This window comes from Mesoplodon densirostris, chromosome 18 (genome assembly GCF_025265405.1).
Source record: "Mesoplodon densirostris isolate mMesDen1 chromosome 18, mMesDen1 primary haplotype, whole genome shotgun sequence".
Lineage (NCBI taxonomy): Eukaryota > Metazoa > Chordata > Mammalia > Artiodactyla > Ziphiidae > Mesoplodon > Mesoplodon densirostris.
The window spans coordinates 4,126,144-4,149,113 of NC_082678.1; the positions used below are offsets into that span (position 1 = coordinate 4,126,144).

Below are 22,970 nucleotides of genomic sequence, written 5' to 3' on the forward strand. Positions count from 1 at the left end.
CCACAGGCCTCCTTAAGGAGTTTTGTCTTTAGCCTAAGAACAGTGGGAAACCATGAAGGGTTATAATCACAGGCTATTGGTGAATATTCATTTTAAAAGGTTCTCTCTGGGGACTTCCCTGGTGGTCCAGTGGCTAAGACTCCGTGCTCCCAATGCAGGGGGCCCGAGTTCGATCCCTGGTCGGGGAACTGGATCCCATATGACGCAGCTAGGAGTTTACATGCCTGTGGCTAAGGATCCCACATGCTGCAACTAAGACCTGATGCAGCTAAATAAGTAAATATCTTTTTAAAAAGTTCTCTCTGGCTGTAGAACTCATAGCAGACCCTGGATCATCTTCCCCTAAATGCACTTTCAGGTACTAAAGTTGCTAAGTTCTGCTGGCTGATCCTTCCTCGTTATCCTTTGCATTCCTCAGCATCTCTTCATGGGAAGATTGCAATGGTTTCCTAACTGGTTTCCCTGCCTCCAGTCACACCTCCTCTACACAAGCTTGAACTTACTTGACCTTCACAACATTCCTGCAAGTAAGCAAAGCAGCAATCCTTAACCCTATTTTGCAGATGAGAAAACTGAGGTCTAGTGGTACTGTGGAACTGGCTCATACAGGCTTGTGAAAGCCAACTGTTAAAATTTCAGAAATTTTGGGACTTCCCTGATGGTCCAGTGGTTAAGACTTTGCACTCCCACTGCAGGGGGCGTGGAATAAATTTTGCAAGCCAGTTGGTTTTTTTTTTTGGCTTGAACCCCGGCCTTCAGCAGTGAGAGAATAGAGTCCTAACTACTGGACCACCAGGGAATTCCCTACAAGTCAGTTGCTAAACACAGCCAACTGTTAAAAATTAAATTACACAAACATTAAATATATTAAAAACAAAGGTAATACATTCTCAAAACTCATCACTTCCTAATAATTTTACTATTATTATTTACCTGTGCTCTTGAGGTTATCTGTGTTATTGTATCTGCTACATAATAGTATGAAACTACTGCATAATAGTATGCTCTGTGTTCAGTAAAGTCAAGATGGTAGATTGAAATCAGCCTTGGTGGGAGGATTTACACCAGAGAAATCGGCAGACGCTACAAATAGGGACTTGATTGTTTTGTCGATAATCTAGATTTAAGAAAGTGATGAGAAAATGCAAATAATTCAGATTTTAAGTGAATGTGTTATGTTGGTAGCCATTACATTCTGTATAGCACAAAACTTGAGGAAATATTCTTTCAGTATTTGAAAATTGTTTTCTTATTCAGCAAAGAAGTCGCTCCCATAATTGACAGGTAAGACGTCTTTGTTTACTCACTTTCCTCTTACATTGACACAGAGGACATCAACCAACATCCATGTCGCGATTACATTCACCGGTCAACTGAAACCACGGGTTGGCGACCCATACAGCAGTTGGGCAAAAATCAGTGAAAGCATTCTGTGAGAATAAATTGGTTATAAGGAATCTGTAAATGTACATTATTATTTGTAAATTCTGTGCTACACATCCTTATGTACCTATATATGTGCATACATTCCCCTTTTCTCCCGACAGTCGGCTGTTCAACATTTATCAGCACACCACTGGGTCTAGAACATGTTATTCATGTGTCATTCCATAAATATTCACTGGATGCCAAGGCGGGGATACAGTTAGTCAATGAACAAACGACTTGGCCACTGTCACACATGGCAAGCGGCAATAGGCGGGACCAGAGCCAAAGTTACTGTCCTTCCAAGGCCAGCAGCTCTCTCCCAGGACTAGACCAAGCTTCCCAGGGCCACCCGACCTTAACCCGAAGGGTGGCTTCGGCCAGAGGGCCCGGGAAGTGAAAAACCAGAGTCGGGGTACCTGACTAAGGGCTAGGCGAGAAGCAGCTCACGGCCAATAGCGGCCCAGGCCCCGCGTAACGTCACTCTTCGGAGAGGCCGGCGCGAGCACGCCCAGGGGAGAGGGCGTGGCCACCATCACCCGGAAGTGACGCATTGGGGGCGGTGCTCGGCGGCGCCGCGCAGGGTGGGCTCGCGCTGGGCTCCGCGCGCCCCCCACCCCTATGAGGCAGAGGCCGCGGCGGCCGTTCGCACTGTCGTTCCGGGGGCCGCGGCGGGCGGGGCTCCGGAGGGGCCCGGCCTAGTCCCCACCCCAGCCCGGCTCCCAGCCGCCCGCCCTCCCTCCCTCTCCCCGATGCAGGGGGCCGAGCTCCGGGATGGTGAGGCGGCGGCGGCGGCCGCTTCGTACCGCGTCCTGAGCCGCCTGCTCGGCTATGGAGAGGCGGCCCCCGAGCCAGGCCCGCCGCCGCCGCCTCCGGGCCATGGCCCCGCGCCGCCACCCTTCCTCGCGCGGCCGGGCCCGCGGGGCTCCCGGCCGCCTCAGCTGATGGTGTTCCGCAACGTGGGTCGGCCGCCGGAGGAGGAGGACGCGGAGGCGGCCCGGGAGCCGGGACCCTCGGAACTGCTGTGTCCTCGGCACCGCTGTGCCCTGGACCCCAAGGCCCTGCCGCCGGGTTTGGCGCTCGAGCGGACCTGGGGCCCGGCGGCTGGACTAGAGGCGCAGTTGGCGGCTCTGGGGCTCGGGCAGCCTGCGGGGCCCGGGGTCAAGACGGTCGGCGGGGGTTGCTGCCCGTGCCCGTGCCCCCCGCAGCCGCCCCCTCCGCAGCCCCAGCCGCCTGCTGCCGCCCCGCAGGCCGGGGAGGACCCCACGGAAACGAGCGACGCGCTGCTGGTCCTGGAAGGCTTGGAGTCGGAGGCCGAGAGCCTGGAGACTAACAGCTGCTCGGAAGAGGAGCTCAGCAGCCCGGGCCGCGGAGGAGGAGGGGGCGGCCGGCTTCTGCTGCAGCCCCCGGGCCCTGAATTACCCCCGGTGCCCTTCCCGGTGCAGGACTTGGTCCCTCCAGGGCGCTTGAGTAGAGGGGAGCAGCAGCAACCTCCCCCACCCCCGCCTCCTCCTGGGCCCCTCCGGCCGCTCGCGGGCCCTTCTCGGAAGAGCTCCCTCAAAATCCGCCTCAGTCGCCTCTTCCGCACGAAGAGCTGCAACGGTGGCTCCGGCGGTGGGGATGGGGCCGGCAAGAGGCCTTCCGGAGAGCTGGCTGCTTCAGCTGCGAGCCTGACAGACGTGGGAGGCTTTGCGGGCCGGGAGCTGGACGCGGGGAGGTGAGGCCGGCTGCGGGGCTGTGGGGCTGGCTGACAGACTTCCTTTTCTTGTTTCATTTCCCTTTTATTCTACTGCTGACACGATCCTGACAATTCTTAAGATATGGTCTTCATAAGGAGGCGGAGACTTGGGGTGAAAGGTGGTGACATTGCCCATTAGGTTAGAGCTGATTGTGGGAGCAGCCTTCACTCTAAGAATTCACTCCCGCGGTGACACCTATCAGCTGGTTAGCATCTCTCTAGTTGGGCGATGATTCCAAACCATCCTCCCCCCACGCCCACCCTGGCCCAGCTTTTAAAGTTTTTCCAAGGTGTCTGTCTACCATTACCCCTGGCAGGGGGCTTGCTGGAAAGGTGTAGCCTTTGGGGCAAAAAGTTGGTGTTGTGTTTGACCACCTTGCTTATTCTTTCTGTGTACCAGCACCCCCTTCACACTCACGTGTGCAGATGACGTGACAGACTTGTGTAGCTGTAGGCCAGCAGTCAGTTGGGCATCTCTGTTCAAAGTTTTAATATTTTCTTGGTTGGTGTCTTAGGTATACTTGGTATCTCAAGCCTGTATGCTGACCACTGTGAGAACAGAAAATAGCCTTGCTCTCAAACCCACATGAGAAGTCTAAGTATGAGGTATACTCATGTACATTAGTACATGAGTTCTAGGCCAATTGATGAAAAGTCCAAACTTAGACATTTTTTCCCTGCATTTCTGAAGAGTGAACGGCTCTCTGATATCCAGTGTTCGATTTATACATCAGTTTAGAAAAGCTGTCAACTTTTGTGTCAGTGAAATGAGACTTCCCTTGTGGTAACTGCCATTGTGGTTTGCACTGTTGAGTGGGTTCTTAGAAAGATTGGAATTGGTTTTGGTGTAGCTCATGTGATGGATTCATGAGATGCACTGGTAGCCACAACCCAAGGCTGAAAAACATTGAGAACGACTGTTCACCAGAATCACGTGGGGAGCTTTGGGGAAAGATCAGAGGGCCAAGAATTGGAATTTTTTAAAAGCTCCCTAGTCGGTCCTAAGGTGTGATCTGGACTGGAAACCACTCATCCTTTCAAAGGAACTTGTACTTCAAGAGGAAAGTGTGGGGTCAGTTTTTTTGTTTTGTTCTTTTTGTTTTTGCCATGTGGCACGGGGGAGTCTCAGTTCCCTGACCAGGGATGGAACCTGTGCCCCCTGCAGTGGAAGCGCAGAGTCCTAACCACTGGACCGCCAGGGAATTCCCTTGGTCAGTTTGACTTTTTGTTGCCTTTTCTGAACAGCTGGGCCAGGGGCTTATCTTGGGGATCAGAGCAAACCCAGACTTCCTGAGGAAATGAGTAGGTTGATGCGTGTTGCCCCTTCAGGTAGATGTGTGTTTCCACATTTGCCTCCCAATGAACTCACGCTGGGAGCTCAGGTCTGGAAAAGTGTGGCTGCTGAAGCAGCTTTTTCGTGGTAGGCTCTGCATTCGATGCTCCACGTAACCAGTGTAGTTGAAATTTTCATCAACTGGGGGGAGGGCAGGATTGAAGCTGTGGGTAATGACATGGGATAGATTGCTAGTTTTCTTGTGGTTTGTCTTGCCTTTGTTCCATATTGACCAGGACTTGGTCTAAGATTCCAGAGACGCCAATAGGAGGGGTAGCGTGAAATTAGCTGCTACGTCTAATAGATTAGGAGGAGGAAAAGGCATATAACATTATACGGTTTTTTGCATTTGGAAGCAGAATTTAATGGTCATTGGCTGCTCTGTGACCAACCCTCACACTAAGCACAATACAGATTTCTACTGCAGAGCAAATTGGGCTGTAGCTCCGCAAAGAAGCTTAGTTCAGGGCACTGGAGAATTACATTTTTTGGTCCAAGAGCTTTTTCTGATGAATTGGAGAGGAGCTAAGGTATTCACGTTTGAACGTTTGGTTGACTGCTGTTAGGAGGCAGCATGTTGTACAGAGAACGTGAACATTTAGATTCCATGTAGGACTCCAGCATCAGCTGTGGGATGTGGGCCAATTTTGTCTTCTTCATACTTCCCCCTTTTTTAAATCTGTAAAATGGGAGTGATTCCTGTCTTGTTCCTGTCCTTATAGGAATAGAGTGAAGACAAGAGAAATTGAGATGGAATATTTTGTGCTTTTGGAGGAGAAGTAGTAAGATTGAACTGGTGATTTTTTTTTTAGTGCTTAGGATTTGGTGCTGTTAGATTTTCTTGTTAGCTTTTCCACAGCTTACTATGTGCCAGTCTTGCTGGCAGCCTCGCAGCTGTGAGAAGCTTGATAAGTCTGGCCAGGGTAGTTGTGATGTCTATGGATCTGCACCTCCTTAGTAAGTCCGCCCTGTTGGGAGGAAGGATAAGTTTGGCTTTTTAGCTTGTGCTCTTGTTTTGATTGGTAGGACCTGGAAGCCATGAGAAATGTCAGTCTTTTGCCAGAAAGTATATGCCTGCCTTCTTATTGTTGGAGTTAATTGAGTCTCTGCAGTCTTTGCTGTATAATTTGGGGCTTTTACAGTAACCTCTGGGCATGATTCTCTTTGCTCTTCTCAGCATTTACCTTCCCCACAGCTACCACTAGAAAGTACCTCCTACAGTCATTTTTAAATTTTATTTTATTTATTTATTTTTTTTGGCCATGCCGCACGCATGTGGGATCTTAGTTCCCTCACCAGGGATAGAACCTGCGCCCCCGGTGGTGGAAGCGCAGAGTCTTTTTATTTATTTATGTATGTGTGTACGTATGTATGGCTGCGCTGGCTCTTTGTTGCTGTGTGCGGGCTTTCTCTAGTTGTGGCGAGCAGGGGCTACTCTTCGTTGCGGTGCGCGGGCTTCTCCTTGCGGCGGCTTCTCTTGTTGCGGAGCACGGGCTATAGACACACGGGCTTCAGTAGTTGCGGCACGCGGGCTCAGTAGTTGTGGCTCACGGGCTCTAGAACGCAGGCTCAGTAGTTGTGGCACATGGGCTTAGTTGTTATGCGGCATGTGGGATCTTCCTGGACCAGGGCTCGAACCTGTGTCCCCTGCATTGGCAGGAGGATTCTTTTTTTTTTTTTTTTTTTTTGGCTGCGTTGGGTCTTCATTGCTGCGCATGGGCTTTCTCTAGTTGCGGCGAGCAGGGGCTGCTCTTCGTTGCGGTGCACGGGCTTCTCATTGTGGTGGCTTCTCTTGTTGCGGAGCATGGGCTCTAGGCGTGCGGGCTTTAGTAGTTGTGGCGCACAGGTTCAGTAGTTGTGGCTCACGGGCTCTAGATCACAGGCTCAGTAGTTGTGGCGCACGGGCTTAGTTGCTCCACGGCATGTGGGATCTTTCCAGACCAGGGCTCGAGCCCATGTCCCCTGTATTGGCAGGCGGATTCTTTTTTTTTTTTTTTTTTTTTTTTTTTTTTTTTTTTTTTTGCGGTATGCGGGCCTCTCACTGTTGTGGCCTCCCCCGTTGCGGAGCACAGGCTCCGGACGCGCAGGCTCCGGACGCGCAGGCTCAGTGGCCATGGCTCACGGGCCCAGCCGCTCCGCGGCATATGGGATCCTCCCAGACCGGGGCACGAACCCGTATCCCCTGCATCGGCAGGCGGACTCTCAACCACTTGCGCCACCAGGGAGGCCCGGCAGGCGGATTCTTAACCACTGCACCACCAGGGAAGCCCGAAGTGCTGAGTCTTAACCACTGGACCTTCAGGGAAGTCCCCCCACAGTCATTAATAAGGCTTAACAATTTACATATTTTAACATTAAGCAAACTTTAGTTCCTTTCAGATGCTTTAGAGTCTGCTGAGTTGACCTTCCTGGATATACAGAGTCTTAGGTCTAGTATGAGTTAACTTAGAGAACTCTTTTGAAGTGAAGGAAGAAATGGGCCCAGCAGCTAATCAGGTTTCTGTTCTGGAGAACTGGGCTAGGCCGTGTAACACACATATGTTGGAATTCAGAGAGCTGGGCTTGATGCCCGTGGGCTTCAGTGTTATATACGATTGCTATTTCAGGAAAACCAGTGAAGTTCCCTTGTCTGTTTCACATATGTTTAGCTGATTGTCTTCCTTTGTGTTTGGTGAGAAATAGCATTTGATCCTACTTTTTTGAATCATCACATAATACATCCTTGGTTGGAAATGGGTACCTTGTTCATTTCTCAAGGGTTGTTTTTTTCCTACTTACCAGTTGAGGATATTACTGGCAGTCTTCATAGTTGTGAGGTGGAAACATGGAGAACAGTTCTGTAGTGGTTTCCTATCTGGGAAAAAAAGATTCAATTCTGGAAAGAGAGGCAGGCTCCCTTGGCATCAGTTTGGGGCCCTGCTGTCGTGGACGGACCTGGCAGACATGAGAAACCCTTTTCTCTGTTTTCTTGGGTCTTCAGGTCTAAGGGGTCTTTTTGAGAAAGAGCATGACATGCTGAGAGCAAAATGATTTTATGGTGTGGTGAGGAGGGTCTGATTTTTTTTTTAACTCCAAGTGTTTTTATTTTTAAAATTATTTATTTATTGGCTGCATTGGGTTTTCGTGGCTGCGTGCAGGCTTTCTCTAGTTGTGGAGAGTGGGCACTCTTTGTTGCGGTGTGCGGGCTTCTCAGAGCTCAGTGCGCAGGCTCAGTAGTTGTGGCGCACGGGCTTAGTTGGCAGCATGTGGTATCTTCCCAGGACCAGGGCTCGAACCCGTGTCCCCTGAATTGGCAGGCAGATTCTTAACCACTGTGCCACCAGGGAAGTCCCAAGGAGGGTCGGACTTTATGTTTGGGTTTTGGGTCCATATTCTGTTGATCTTTTTAACTCTTTTTCCATGAAGTGGTTGTGGTTGACAAGCTCTCTTTTGGAATGAGCAGCCTGGTTTCAGAAATCTCTGTCCATTTGAGTCTTGTGTCTTTTACTTCTTAACATTTTGCCCACTGACATCACTCCTAAGGTTTTAGACCTTAGGCTACACCTCTGGGCTCTTCTCTGGAAGTTCCCTCCATCGGTTCTTTAGTTGGTTTATGGTGGAGTTTCAGATCTGACCTGGTTGCACAGATGTCTGTGTATTGGAACTAAAAATGAACACGTGGTTTTTGTGCCTGTACCTCACGAGCAGACACTGGCTTATGATGTGTTGGAAATGGCAGAGGCTGGCTGACTTGGCACTGTGTGCTTTAGCAGGGGCCAAGGTAAATGGTGGCCGCAAAACCTAATATTTGGACATCCTACTTTAGAAGTTAGAAAAGGACGTGTGTAAGTCTTAGGACACCGTAGAGGGGCTTTATGGACAAGAGAGGGAAAGCATTACTGTTTCATTGTTTATATTTTAGGCTTCAAGGAGTTTGAAAACCGGCCAGTGGTTATATCAGTGTGTTGTCAGCCTGTCTAGTCTAATGAACTCCTTTTATCCCACAGATCCGTTGCCATACAGTTAGTAATTTGCAGAGTGGAAATGGACAGAGACATCCTATCTCTGTTACCTGCAGCACAAGCAGTGCATAGCTGACACAAAGGACTACTTGCCCCAGAGGAGACCTTTACCTAAGGTCTTCTGCTGCCCCTGTCTTGTTCTGCCATCTGCAGCATAGCCCACCAAGTCCTACCCCGCATCACCCGTCAGGTCTTCCTGCTGCTAAGATGCAAGGGGCCCACTGGCAGAGTTACAGTGGCTTAACTTTGTACCCTAATGCTTGTCAAGGTGGTCCGGGGAGGAATAGAATAATACGGGAATGTAGTATAGAAGGGTTAGTTAGCAATGTTATCTGGAGCCGGGCCATTCATGTTGCTCTCCAAAAAACAGCACATCCAGCTTAGAATGGTTGTCATTTTAAATGTTTCATATATACAAGAAGAGATGTATCAAGTGTATGTACAATAATAATAATGAAATGTGTACCTAGGTAACCATCACTAAGCTTAAAACATAAAATGTTATCAGTACCTCTGAAGACGCCTGTGTGTTACTTCCTGATTACATCCCCCCCTCCCCCGTGTAACCAACCACCATCCTCAATTTTATGTTCATCATTCCCTTGCTTTGTTTTTTACAGTTGTCTAGGTTGGTCTTTTCATGAATGACTGCCATTAGAATGCTCTCAGGATCCTTGAGACAGAAACTGTTCTGGATTTTCAGTTAGACAACATCTCCCCAAAGAGAGAAGGAAGCACTCATATTTATTATCAGCCTTTCAGCCTCGTAGACCTTCTACTTCTTTAACCTTCCTTATTTGCCAGAAAAAAGCCATCCTAGGGCTCTCAAAGGGCTCTGCCTGGGTTTAGAGTCGTATGTATTTCTTCTTCTAGATCCTAGAAACTATATGATTTTCTTCAGAATGCCAGGGGCGGGGAGGAGATGAACTGGAGTGAGAAGGCCTCCCCAAGATGTGTGCGTTTGGGTACTGCTGTTCTTCGGTGCTTGGCACCGAGGAGGCTCGTCCCCAGTGTGGGCAGATGGCAGAGTCACGCAGCTTCCTTTGAAAAGAGGCAAACCGCCAAATGGCTGAGGTGTGAACCCTTCGAAAGGCCGGTGCTTTAGGTTTCTGCTTGCTGAGTTTCATGTTGTATCCACAAGTGACTGAATAAAAATCAGCCTGAAAGCTCTTCAGTCTTCAAGTGAATATCCAGTGGAATTAACTTTCCATTCCAGCCCTCTGGAGTGTTGCAACTAAGCTGCAGACTGCCATGAGCAACTTTTATAAACAGAGGGACTGTGTGTGCTTGTGTCTTGTTCTGATGTAGCCACCTCTCCTGTGTGTGCTGTGGGTGGGGCGTTGACAGTGGGCACCGTCATTAGACTTCTTAGGTCTCAGCATGGAGGCGGCTGCAGAGGGCATGTGAGATAGGTCAGGAGAGGGGTTCCGGTGTCTTGGCTATTTCTGAGTAAGGTCTTCACAGTACGGTTTTGAAATTCTGTTTGAAGTGAGTTCTGAGAAGTGCAGGCCTCTCTGTTAAAACGTAAATGAATAAAGATCTTCCAAAGTCAATATTTTAAAATAGGATTTCATTTTGCATTTTCTTTGCGTCTGCCCTGTCTGTTGGTGAAGTTGACGTTTTATTTCAACCTTTGGGTGAGAGTAATTTTGGAAAGTGAGCCAGCTGCAAGGTGTGGAGTCAAGCACTTAATTTGGTGGTAGAATTTTTTTTTTAAGCCTGATTTTTTGACATATCATTTGTATACCACCTAAAATTCACCTTTTTAAAGTTGCTCAGTTCTATTAATTTTGGCAAATGTCAAAATCATAACCTCTGCCACAGTCTAGGTATAGCATATTTTCATCACCTCCTCAACTTCTTTCCCTTTTAGTCAATTCAATCATTCTGAGGCGAGTTATTTGAGCTCAGCACATTTCTAGCCAGAAAGTCTTTGTCAGAGTCTTTTGGATTTCTTTCATTTCTTGCCCAAAAGCCAGTTGAAACTGGTGCAAAGTGAAGTTACCTTTAGTGTGTCTTCACAGGAGATCTGGGTTTTCCCGCTGGTTTGGGAGCAGTAGCAGGAGCAGTCCTGGGGGGAGTGCTGTGACTGGCAGCTCTAAAAGGGGAAGAGGTCGTCTTCTTTGGGTGCCAGGCAGAGCTCCTAACTTGAAGAGGCTCCCCTTTGGCTTTGACCTATGGCTTGGAGGCATTTTGCAAAAATCAGAGTTCTTACTGGTTGAAGATTGCATGTGTATCCTATAGTGCTGTTATCAAGTCCAAAAATCTTGCCTGGTTCATTTTGGGACCTCCTACTCCTAGGAGCAGGCCCAGAGGGAAAGCTGGTGCTCTGAGGTGGCACCTGTTCAGGTCAAGAACCTTTTTCTTGGCTCCCATGTGAAAATCAACTCTGTGTCCGACTTGCTTCCTCTAGAAATGGACTTACTAATTACCACTCAAGGTGTTTTAATCTTTTAATGTGATGGGTATGGAAAGCTCCAAAGAGATTTCTTATTGCTTTGTAGGCTGCTGAATTCTGTAACCAAATCTATTTAGGAATTGCCTTAATTGTTTTATTCTCCCCCTTTAAATTTTAGGCTTTATTACAAAAGTGTGGCTGACAACGACTAGGGTTTGCTTTGTTTTTTGGTGCATCTGGAATTGAGTGTTGCAGTGATTTTTTGTTATTGTTGTTGTTGTTGCAGTGATTTAAATGCATGTGTGTTCATTCCGCACCTCATTCTCTGTGTGCTTCTCACCCCTCAGGAAACCCAGGTTGACAAGAACTCAAAGTGCCTTTTCTCCAGTCTCCTTCAGCCCCCTGTTCACAGGTAAGGGTGATCTCTTTCTTTTTCTTCTGACATCTGAAAGCACGAGTGTTCTGAGATGAGTCAGGAAACACTTGCAGATGCATCTCAGAGGGAGCTTCAAGCATGTCTGCAGTTATTTCCTTCATTTCGTGCCTGCTGGGTCTGGGGTGAGGCTATTTTTATGGTGTGAAACGTATTCTTGACTTTGGATGCTTTATAGTTTGAGGTAGAGACTGCTTGCTGGTAATTAGGTGGCCCTGGCAGTTATGCAGGCTTTAGTTCAGGGTCATCACATATAAATTAAAAGTAGAAATTACAAATTTATAGGCTCATAGCGCATAAAGGACTCCCCAAAAGTCGTACACTTCCTGTCCCTGCTTCCAAGGGAGTTCATGGATTATCTAATAAACATGATCCATGATGATCTGGTCTATTTTTAAAGACTTTGGGCAAAGGGGATCACATGAACTCTTGTCTTACCCATTTTAGGGTCTAGGAGTTCTTGCAGCTGTTAAAGAGTTCTTCATTGGATCTAATTTAAGTCTCTCCTCTTGCAGCAGGGAACACGGTTGCTAAAGTAGGAAAGCGGTCAAATATCCTTTTGCCTTCTGCTTTAAAGGGGAGCTTCTTCTGAGAGGGAGACCTTTTGTTATGTGAGTGAGGTGTGAAGCTCCTGCTTGAATGAGCTGTAGAAAAGGAAGTCTGGAGCACACAGCCTCAAATCTCAGAAACTGAGCGCTCTTCACTGGGCATGGCTGAGAAGCCTTTAAACCGAATCCCAATTTCAAACTCTTTTGGATACTGTGTCCCTCAAAAAAGATGATTGCAAGAATTATGATCTGGGACTGGACATTTCCAGGAAAATGTTAAGCCGGCTAGTGGAACCCCCATCACTGGGTAGACTGCTGTGAGCTGTCAGGACAGGTGAGTTGGTGCCTGCAGTAGGCACAGGTGGAGAAGGAGGTCCTCTGTTCATATCCCCACTGTTCTTATCCCAAGCAAAGAATTAAAGGATCTTATCCTGTAGCAGAATGTCTTTCTAGTTAGTAGTTGTTTCCCTTTTAAAGTAATGAAACCCACATTTGTAGTTTCAGGTTCCACTTTCTTATTTCAAAGAGGCTTAGCTCTCTTGAGTTACATCCTTTAAGTGCCTACAATCTAGACCTCTCTGACCCTTCAGGAAACCCGGGCTCATTGCATTGCTCTGGGCAGCTAGGCCCTCAGTCATTAAGCTGTGTGATGAGTTCCTAGAACTTCCACTGATGACTTTTGGAAGAGCTTTTCTGCTTATCTTAATTAGTGTTCAAGACCTTTGTTAAAAAAAACACATTAGGGCTTCCCTGGTGGTGCAGTGGTTGAGAGTCTGCCTGCCGATGCAGGGGTCACGGGTTCGTGCCCCGGTCCGGGAACATCCCACATGCCGCGGAGCGGCTGGGCCTGTGAGCCATGGCCGCTGAACCTGCGTGTCTGGAGCCTGTGCTCCACAACGGGAGAGGCCACAACAGTGAGAGGCCCGCGTACCGAAAAAACAAACCATATTAGATTCTGAACACCCAGCTCCTGGCCTTTTAGAGATATTTGTTACCTCATTTTCTTAACTGGGAAACATTAAAATTCTAGCTGAAGGGTAATTCAGCTTCCCAAATAAGAAAAAGGTGTTGGAAATAACACCCTAAGGGCCAAATTACAGAAATCCCAAATTCTGACTTGTGGATCAGACCTACCAAAACAAACTTATTGTTGGCTGTCAACCTTTTGTTGATAAAACACCCTTCGTTCTCTGGTGATTCAAGTGGAGAGAGGTTAGACGGGGTTGGGGGGCAAGAAGGAGTGTATATGGCAGAGAACAGAGCTGCGTGACATGCTGGGAAGTAAGGAAACCATGTGCCTGACTTTTGGCTGACTGAGGAAGTAGTTAATTATTACGGTTGTAAATGCACTTTTCGGCCTTTGCAGCCTCAACTATTAGGAATTAATGGATATCTGAAATGGTTGGTTCTCTTATGAGTGAATATCCTGGAAAATCTAGATGCGGAAAGCCATTTAGGAAGAAGTTGGAGCTAACATTGGGACCGTTATCTGCATTCAGCTTAACAGTTCTTACATTTTAATGGCACTTGCTTTCCATGTCCATTTGGGCTTGTAACAAGCTGCTTGCCTTGCTCTCCGAGGCAAAAATTGGTGTACAAACCTGTAAAAAAGTAAGTGGTGTGGGTTCTATTTGAATAAAGAAGACTCTTATCCAAGGCTGTATCCTCAGTGGCAGAGCCAGGATTAGTTGGCTTTTCAACTGTCAATCCCGTGTTTTTGTCTTAAAGATCCTTGATCTTTAACAGGGTAAAGGAATGATGGAATTTAACATTGACTTCTCAGGTGGTTTTTTTTGGGGCGGGGGGTGGGATTCCAGCCAAGGAGCATTAGATTCTGAGCTTTCTGAGAGCCGTGGACCTCTCTAGCCTCCCTTGCTTGCCCTCTGCTTCCCTTTGCTTCCTGGCCTCGGCTTTGGGCAAGGTGCTCCTGTAACCTGCTTGCTCCATGAATCCCTCAGGCGAAACTGTGTCACTTGTGGACGTGGACATCTCTCAGCGGGGCCTGACCTCTCCACACCCTCCAACTCCCCCTCCTCCTCCAAGAAGAAGCCTCAGCCTCCTAGGTATAGTTTCCTCCCCTCTCTGTCTTCTTGCCCTAGTGGGAGGGTGAGCTCTATAGACCTGTTGTTCCTTGCCAGGAGCCAAACAAGCTCCTGGGTTTCTCATGATGGCCCAATTATTTCTTGTCCCTTTCTCAGCACCCCTGTCCTCTCCCGAAGTGGTTAAATGGGTCTCTTACCTGCATGCTATAACATCTACTGTCCATATATTGATTCGACCTTTATTTATTTATAAAGGGTATTTATCTTGCTCTGAATCTACTGCTAGTGGGCAGCTTTAGGGATATCCTTACTTTCCTGCTTTCAAGCCAAGGAAACCAGATTAAGATGATTGTTGCCCTGTGTGCAAAAAGACAGGGTGAAGGTCAGGCCATCTAGCCCCAGAGGGCAGCCTGATGATCCTTCTCCCTCTCCTCTGCCTTCACCTTGCTCATTCTGTGCCCATATTTCTGAACCTCTTGCTTTTGTTCTCTCTTCTAGATGATATCAGTGGGACGCTGCCTACATCTGTCCTTGTGGCTCCGATGGGGTCTTCCCTGCAGTCTTTCCCCCTACCTCCGCCTCCTCCACCTCATGCCCCAGGTTAGCTTAGCCTAGACGCAGGACTTGCAAGAGTGGGGAGTACCAAGTGATATACTTCTGAAGGATGGGAGAAATTTATTTATGGAAATAACAGAATTTATGAGAAAGCTTAAATTGTATCTCCTTGGCTGGACCAGAACTCTTTGGAAATGAGGCCAAGAACTGTTTTTTCTAACCCTTTTTCTTTATGGAGGTGAATCTGATTTTTGGTAGAGATAAAAGACTACTGGATATTTTTGTCTCTTTGCTGCTGAAACTGTTTTGCAGTCTTTGAGTCGGTATCATTTAGGAAACTGCCTTAATTTCAGTAGAGGGCGGAGGTTTAATATGTTGCTGGTTTTCAAAGTTCTGTGGTTTTTCTAAGCTTTTAACATTTACTGCGGCCTTGTAAATAAGTACCAAGCATTCAGTAGCCCACACCTGCTTTGCCAGCCTCCAGTACCAAGGAATAAAATGAATGAAATGAATTATTTTCTACTCGCCTGGCAAAGTCTACTTGCCTGGCAAAATGATTGCTCTTCCCGGGCAAGTAAGCGAGTCACTATTTCCAAGGCTGCTTTCCCGGCACTTCACCTCGAGGTGGGAGAAGTTGGAATCGCTCTAGGCTGGTGAAGGCCCTGAAGTAGTCACCTTAGTCAGGTTAGTGAGCTGCTCCTTACCCCTTTCCTGGGGTTGAACGCCCCCACCCATCCTTCACAGCTTACACGGGCCCACACAGCTTTTTGTCTCAGCCCATCCAGCTCTTGCCCGCTGCTTTGGCTTCCACCCTTTCCAGCTTATCTTCTAATGCCTTGCCCCTCTTCAGTTAGCCTCTTTGTTTTGGGGGGAGGGTCTACTTGAGGTTGGGAACAATGAGGGTGGACAAGGGACCGCCACTTTCTTGCCCTGCAGATGCGTTTCCCCGGATCGCTCCCCTCCGAGCAGCCGAATCCCTGCACAGCCAACCCCCGCCACCCCTCCAGTGTCCCCTCTACCGGCCCGACTCGAGCAGCTTTGCAGCCAGCCTTCGAGAGCTGGAGAAGGTAGGTGGTGCCTCCTCTTGCATTCTCCTAATTCTGTACCAGCTCCCCTTTTATTATTTTTAGAGGAAGAGTAGTTTCCTTGCCTCTGTATTTACAGTGACAAAACAGTATGCTGCTGTTATTAGTTCTATAAGAGATGTTGTAAAATGGAATCTGAAAAAAAAAAATCTGAACGTGATGGAGAAATGTTTACATAGTTAACCCGGGCCGCTCTTCTCTTCTTTGTAGGGCCTTGGTAATGGAATTGTAAAATTATTTTTCTGTTACTTTGGAGGCCTAAGAGTGGGATGAACCTGGTGTTCATTGCTAATGGTTGAGAGACTCCTCGCAGCTTTTACCTGTTGCAGCGTTTTGGAAACGGGGTTCTTGCGGCAAGAGACATGGTGCTGAAAACGTTGACATTTCTCGGTTCTGTTAACTGCTTGACCACTTCTTCTTTGATAGTGTGGTTGGTACTGGGGGCCGATGAATTGGGAAGATGCAGAGATGAAGCTGAAAGGCAAGCCCGATGGTTCTTTCCTGGTCCGCGACAGCTCTGACCCCCGTTACATCCTGAGCCTCAGTTTCCGATCGCAGGGTATCACCCACCACACCAGAATGGAGCACTACAGAGGTGAGAGGTGCTGGCGTCTGAAGGAAGCCTTCGTCCCCCTTTGCCTTGCCCTACTTTGCTATCTGACTTTTTCATTGGAAGGATTCATAGAAACGCAACTGTGAACGGGGAGGAAAATCTCGTAGACTCAGTTGAACTCTGATATGGGCACTGGTTTCGATCACTAGAAGAAATGTTGGTGGGGGTTGGGAGGAGCCTAAGGGTGCCGTGTAAAAGTATTCTCAGCATCTGGTCTACTAAATTGGAGAGTCTGAAGAAGACTGTTGAAGAACAGAACAAAGCCAGTCAAACTCTTGGTAGAAGAGATAACCTCGGACCATTAGACACATTCTTCCAAACTTTGGTTTGTAATCAAACTTACCATCTAGAGATATTTACTATTAAATCATATATACAAAGGGGAGAGTTGGTGGATCCTGTGACTGTTCTGTTCTGAATTTCTTTGCCTGACAGTCACATCAGCTCTTCTTGCCAGGCAGCGTGGCGATAATTATGTCTTCTTTTGGTCAGCTTTGTAGTCTCATAGGAAATAGTCATCAGAACTCTACGAGAGTTTGTGGGATCAACGTACTTTAGACTGTCTATCTTCCTTCCTGGCAGTACTTCCCCCTCTGTGGTCCGGTTGTGCTTAATATTCCAGTGATGTCGAGAAGCTGACTTGTTCAACACTGCAGTCTGGATGGGCATTCTGTATCTGACTTGGGCCACAAACTTGTGATGGTCATTGGTGGTAGGGCTGGCTAATACATCCTTTGTCAAAAATTTGTAATATGCTACAAATTTAAAAAGTGTGGAGAACTCTGGGGAGTTTCAGGGACTTGCCCCCCTATCCCTCATACTCTTCCCACATGTGATCAACTTCAAATGAGCTATATTAGATATTGCATTTCAAGTAAGGGGCTCTTTCCTGCTCTTCTCAGGCACCACTGTCTCTCTCCTGCTCTCAGCCATGTGCTGCGGGATTTATTTGGTTTGCTTCTCTTGTTAGACAGGAAGTACCTGTTTAGGTCAGCATAGCTTTGTCCATGGTTTCCTCTGCCCCCATCTCTGCTTTCTTATTTATTTATTTTTGCCTGCATTGGGTCTTCGTTGCTGCGTGCGGGGCGTTTCTCTTGTTGCAGCGAGCAGGAGCTACTCTTCATTGTGGTGCATGGGCTTCTCACTGTGGTGGCTTCTCTTGTTGCGGAGCACAGTCTCTAGGTGCACAGGCTTCGGTAGTTGTGGCACACGAGCTCAGTAGTTGTGGCTCGCGGGCCCTAGAGCGCAGGCTCAGTAGTTATGGTGCACGGGCTTAGTTGCTCTGTGGCATGTGGGATCTTCCTGGACCAGGGCTCAAACCCATGTGTCCTGCATTGGGAAGCCCCTCCACCTCTGCTTTTGAGATGCATGAAGAGAAAGGAACTTCAGTCCAAAGACCTGAGAATTAGAGAACTGGGGGGTAGACTGCTGCCTGTTTTCCTGCTGTTTCTAAAAACAAAAATCAAACAAACAAACAAAAAAAACCAAAGCATTTCAGAGTGAAGTGCTTTTATAAACCTATTAAAATGTTAAGTGACTAGGCCATGGAAATGATGAATAAATGCTTGACTTCTAGGTTCCTGATAGGTGAGATGCCAGGAATGGGAGGGCGTTTTCAAATGGTTCTCCAGTTACTTTTTGTTCAAAGGGACTTTTCTTCCTTGAATAAATGGAATTTTTAATAGAAGCCTGTGGGCCTTTCAGTTGCCAGCTTGCAATGGAACATTTGTCTTCGTCTTTTAAAGTGATCCTGTGAGAGTAGTTAGGGAGACTCAAATCTATAGTTCTCTTGAGTGATTAGTATCCCTTTTGTGACTCCTTTGGATTTAGTGCTTTAGTTGTTGGAGTTTTTTTTTTTTTTTTTTTTTTTTCAAGTCATGGGAGTTCAGATTCCCTTTTGCCTTTGGGATTCTAAAGTTTGGGGTGGGATCTTTGTAACATGTTGGAGCATGGGATTTTAGAAATTACAGAAGAAAAGACTTAGAATTCGATTTTTGTGCCTAACACACATATGAATGAGTGAGACCCACAAAAACTGCTGTTCTTGTCTTTCCTGGACTATTCCATGCATACTTGAAGGCTTAGATCTTTTTGAGGGTATTTCATTTAAACTCGCTTTTGCTATAGCAGTCTTTTCTTTATGGTCTGTGGTTTAAAGATTTGTGTTGATAGCCAACAAGATCTATTTATATCTCTTTTTCTGACTCGAATTTATTATTGTTTAACAAAAACCTTGTAAGACCTAATGTGTGTCTTATTAAAGGCGACATCTTTCCATTAGTTGTGGAACAAGCAGGAACAGGGACCTTTGTCTGACTCAGCTTGACTAAACACCACCCTCCCGGAAGTGAGAATCATTGAACTGTTCAAGCAAGCCTCTGAAAGCTTTTCGAAGTAAGTTTTGCATTTCTCCCTCCTTAACTTCCATGGCAGGAACCTTCAGTCTGTGGTGTCATCCCAAGTTTGAGGATCGCTGTCAGTCAGTGGTGGAGTTCATTAAGAGAGCCATCATGCACTCCAAGAATGGGAAGTTTCTCTATTTCTTGAGATCCAGGGTTCCAGGTAAGGCTGTAGTTACATTAATTATTTACCTGACTTGGGTATGATCCAGCGTAGGATCTCTATCCCCTCCCCTGCACTCCCCCCGCCAAAAAAAAAAAAAAACCAAAACCAAAGACACTTGAAGCATTTTTACCTGAAGCTTTTCTTCCTGGCTCTTGTAGCAACCACTCTTCCTAGAGCCCAGTGGCTAATCTCCTGCCCTTGTATTGAGTAGGACTTGATCCCTCAACATATTGAGAAGGAATCTTTGCTTCTTTGATCATATGAATGAAAAAACTGATCCCACCACTGATGTCCAGGAGTCGTGTGAATATTTAACTTGCAGAGGTATCTCGTTGTCCCTGATCCAGGCATCTCACACTTACATGTGAAACAGAGAGCTCTTAGGTCATCTCCTTGGGGAACAGGGAAAGTAAAAGAGTATTCACTAGAAATGGTGAGTGTCAAGGAGGCTGAATTTAATAGCAGTCTGCTCTGGATTTTGTCCATTTGTACGAAACTTTCTGTCAAAGAGTAGATACTCTTTATTTACCTATTGATTTATTTATGGCTGCATTGGGTCTTCGTTGCTTCGCACGGGCTTTCTGTAGTTGCGGCGAGCAGGGGCTACTCTTCGTTGTGGTGTGCAGGCTTTTCTCATTGCAGTGGCTTCTCTTGTTGCAGAGCATGGGCTCTAGGCGCAAGGGCTTCCGTAGTTGTGGCATGCGGGCTCAGTAGTCCTGGCTTGCGGCCTGTAGAGCACAGGCTCAGTAGTGTGGCGCTTGGGCTTAGTTACTCCACGGCCTGTGGGATCTTCCCGGACCAGGGCTCGAACCCGTGTCCCCTGCATTGGCAGGTGGATTCTTAACCATTGCGCCACCAGGGAAGTCCAAAGAGTAGATACTTTTTGTCGTGTCCCGTATCCCTACCAGTGTTGAATACAGAGACTAGTCTCCGTTTGGGAGCACTGGGCCGTTCCCATCCTTGCTGGTGTGGTTATGTAGTCTTTCTGCCCAAGTAGGGAGGTAGCTATATAGTCTCTATTGAAGGGTGGGGAGAAGGGACGGTTTGCAGGAATCTGCTTTTCTAGTGTTGGAAAAAAGTAAAATGGCAAGCACATTAACTGGGAAATTTGTAAGATACAAACAGCACTTAAAATGAGAACTTCATGCTTTGCCATTGAATCAAATTAAGATTCTTAAACAAACTGGGTGCCAAGAAATTGCTCTAAAAAGAAGTTACAGGGAAGCCTCCAGCGGAACATCAGTAACAGGATTGAACCAGGTTACAGGAGTGTGTTTTATAATCTTGGTGGTTTCAGTAAGGCACGACAGGGTGTGAACTGTATTAATTCTCACTTCATTTAGTATTTGCCTCAGTGCTGTCAAGACAGTTGGGTCTCATGCAGTTGACTTCATTAAAAGGAAAATGTTAGAATCCTTTCTTACAGGAACTGACTCTGCTTAGCAATCTTTAGAGTTTGTGGCTTTGGGGGTATTTATTTAACAAACAAACATTTATTTTTTTAAACTCAGTATCAACAATAAGCCACTTCTCTATGCTCAGAGAGCTCTTAGCTTTAAAAAGGGGACAGGTAGGAAGATAAAGGCAAGAGCACATGTTAAATTCAATACAAGACATGACAGTGATTGACAGGGACAGGGTGGGTAATCAGCTCTGTTTGTGGGTGAACCAGGGAAACCCTCTCAGAGGATTCTGAAGTCTGGAGCATGTATCTACTTGTAGAGTACTGAGAGACTTCATGGAATCTTGCACTCCTCAGGTATAGCACGTTTCATTCCACAAATGTGCCCTGCCTGCAGAAATTTTAAGTAAGATTTTTAACAGTGTTAAGAGTCAGAGCTTGCAGTGATTGCTACTATTTATTGAGTGCCTATCATGTGCCAGGTGCTTTGTCAGGTTCTTTATTTCAGTAGCTCTAATTTCTTGCAACAGCCCTAAAGTTAGCTAATAGATTGGTCTACTAAAAAAAAAAAAAAAAGATTATTTTCATTTTGTCAGTGAGGAAACTTAAGGGTGAGGCCCAAGAATGAAGAAGATGTGGTACACATGTACAATGGAATATTATTCAGCCATAAAAAGAAACAAACTTGAGTAAATTGTAGTGAGGTGGATGGACCTAGAGTCTGTCATACAGAGTGAAGTAAGTCAGAAAGAGAAAAACAAATACCGTATGCTAACACATATCTATGGAATCTAAAAAAAAAAAAATGGTACTGATGAACCTAGGTGCAGGGCAGGAATAAAGACATAGACGTAGAGAATGGACCTGAGGACACGGGGTGGGAGGGGGAAGCTGGGGCATCAACATCTATACACGACCAAATGTAACGTTAGGTAGCTGGTGGGAAGCAGCAGCGTAGCACAGGGAGATCGCCTCGGTGCTTTGTGATGGTCTAGAGGGGTGGGATAGGGAGGGTGGGAGGGAGGCTTAAGGGGGAGGGGATATGGGGACATGTGTATGCATATGGCTGATTCACTTTGGTGTACAACAGAAACTAGCACAGTATTCTGAAGCAATTATACCCCAATAAAGACCTATTAAGAAACAAAAGATTAGAATTAAATCAGACTTCTTTTCAGAAACCATGCAAGAAATAAAAGAGTGGATTGAAATATTTAACGTTTTGAAACAAAAAACCACTCTCTTAGAATTTTGTATCAAGCGAAATTATCTTCTAAAAATAAAGGAGGAATAAAGACTTTCTCAGAAGAAAAAAAAGTAAAGCCACTTACTCTAAAGGTTACTCAGTGCTGAAGCCAGGATTCAAACTGAGGACGAACTAACTCCAAATCTTGTGCTTTATTTCCCACCCTCTGTTCTGGGAAAAAAATAGCAGTTAGCCAATTGCAGGTTGAGTTTGCTGGGATCTGTGGAGAGGACATAAAGAAGTCAGAATTGTGTTTATTCGTGGAGACTGTCTTTCTAGGACCTGTGAGGCATGCTGCAGGTAGGATATCCATTTGCACTTAAAATTGTAATCAAGTTGACAAGGCAAAGCGAATTAGTATTTACCCCTAGACCTCTCTTTGAAGGATTGGGACAAAGAAGGCAAGGCCAGTGTTCTCCTTTACCATTGTTTGCTGCCTTCCTTGGCTTATCGCAGAGGTCTAGGCGTCCTGTGAGGCTGACTCTCTTAGGGGGGAGGATTCCCGTGAGCAAGTGGTAGAGTGATTAGAATGTAGGTTGAGCTCTGTCAGCCTGCACCAGGGATTGTAACACGGTGCATTCTGAAAGGAGCCCTTTTGTTTAGACTTCGGGATGATGATAACTGAATGCCTGCAGGGGGCTAGTACTATTTCATTTAACCCTTACAAAATCCCTTGAAGGGATGTTACAGTCTCCCTTTCTTTTTTTTCTTTTTTAAAATACAGATTAAGAGGGAAGGGATATGGGAACAGATGTATATGTATAACTGATTCACTTTGTCATAAAGCAGAAACTAATAAAAAAATAAATAAAAATAATAAAATAAAATAGAGATTAAGAAACTGATGTGCAGTGAGTTGCAGAGTCAGGATGCAAAGTCAGGTTTTTCTGGCTCAGATCTAGAGCTGGATGCAGTCGCAGCACATCCAGACTGGTGTAAAAGGATGCCAGGGATTATGGGAATTTTAAAGCTGGGACTAATGGGAAAGTTCTGGATGGTGGCAAGTAAGGAGCAGAAGGAATTTAATAAGTGGAATAGTTCGCCTCTGGGGGAGGAATCGTTGGTAAAAATGATGGCACCTGAGCTTGGCTTGCCCCTTATCTCTTCTCATGGCAGTGTTGGAGCATGGTCATGGTAAATCTGAGGTTGCTGATTACACCTCAGTCTGGTCCATTTCACAGTTGTAAACTAAACCCCTAACACCAAGCAGCAATCTCAGAAAGAGAATGTGATTGGATTAGCACAAAACTTCTGTTGCTCTTGAGAGCCAGAACTCAAAGTGAATGTGTCCTTTTTAGTTGGGAGAATCTCCATCATCTGTGAAGTGCCTGAAGAGAAAACACTTTTTGTTTTTTTAATCACCCTTTGAATTGGATAACTGTAAGGAAATTGGTCGCTTCCTCTTGTGTAACCATCATTTAGGCCATGATTACTTGTTTAGGGCTATGTCTTCCTTGTATCCTAGGATTTCTCAATTCGACCCTATTGACAAGTTTGGGGCTGGATAATTCTGGCCTTCAGGGAACAGTTTGTTGTGGGAGGAAGACCTGGGTGTTTGGGTGCTCAGACCTGAAAGAAGTTTGTCA

At 46.5% G+C, this 22,970-nt stretch overlaps 1 protein-coding gene across 4 annotated transcripts in view; it reads left to right on the forward strand.

Annotated features, from left to right (window-relative positions):
* Positions 1-2,017: 2,017 nt before the first annotated feature.
* SOCS7 (suppressor of cytokine signaling 7) overlaps positions 2,018-22,970 on the forward strand; it is a 34,100-nt gene continuing 13,147 nt past the window's right edge. The window contains exons 1-7 of one of the 4 annotated variants that reach the window (XM_060081619.1): positions 2,018-3,142; positions 11,243-11,307; positions 13,835-13,939; positions 14,417-14,518; positions 15,410-15,540; positions 15,985-16,153; positions 18,605-18,733. In XM_060081619.1, the coding sequence (XP_059937602.1) occupies positions 2,178-3,142; positions 11,243-11,307; positions 13,835-13,939; positions 14,417-14,518; positions 15,410-15,540; positions 15,985-16,153; positions 18,605-18,733 (1,666 nt within the window). In that variant the 5' untranslated portion in view covers positions 2,018-2,177. Of the gene's footprint in view, positions 3,143-11,242; positions 11,308-13,834; positions 13,940-14,416; positions 14,519-15,409; positions 15,541-15,984; positions 16,154-18,434; positions 18,515-18,604; positions 18,734-22,970 lie in introns of those variants that run through there. The other 3 variants (XM_060081622.1, XM_060081620.1, XM_060081621.1) reach the window with 3 other exon arrangements.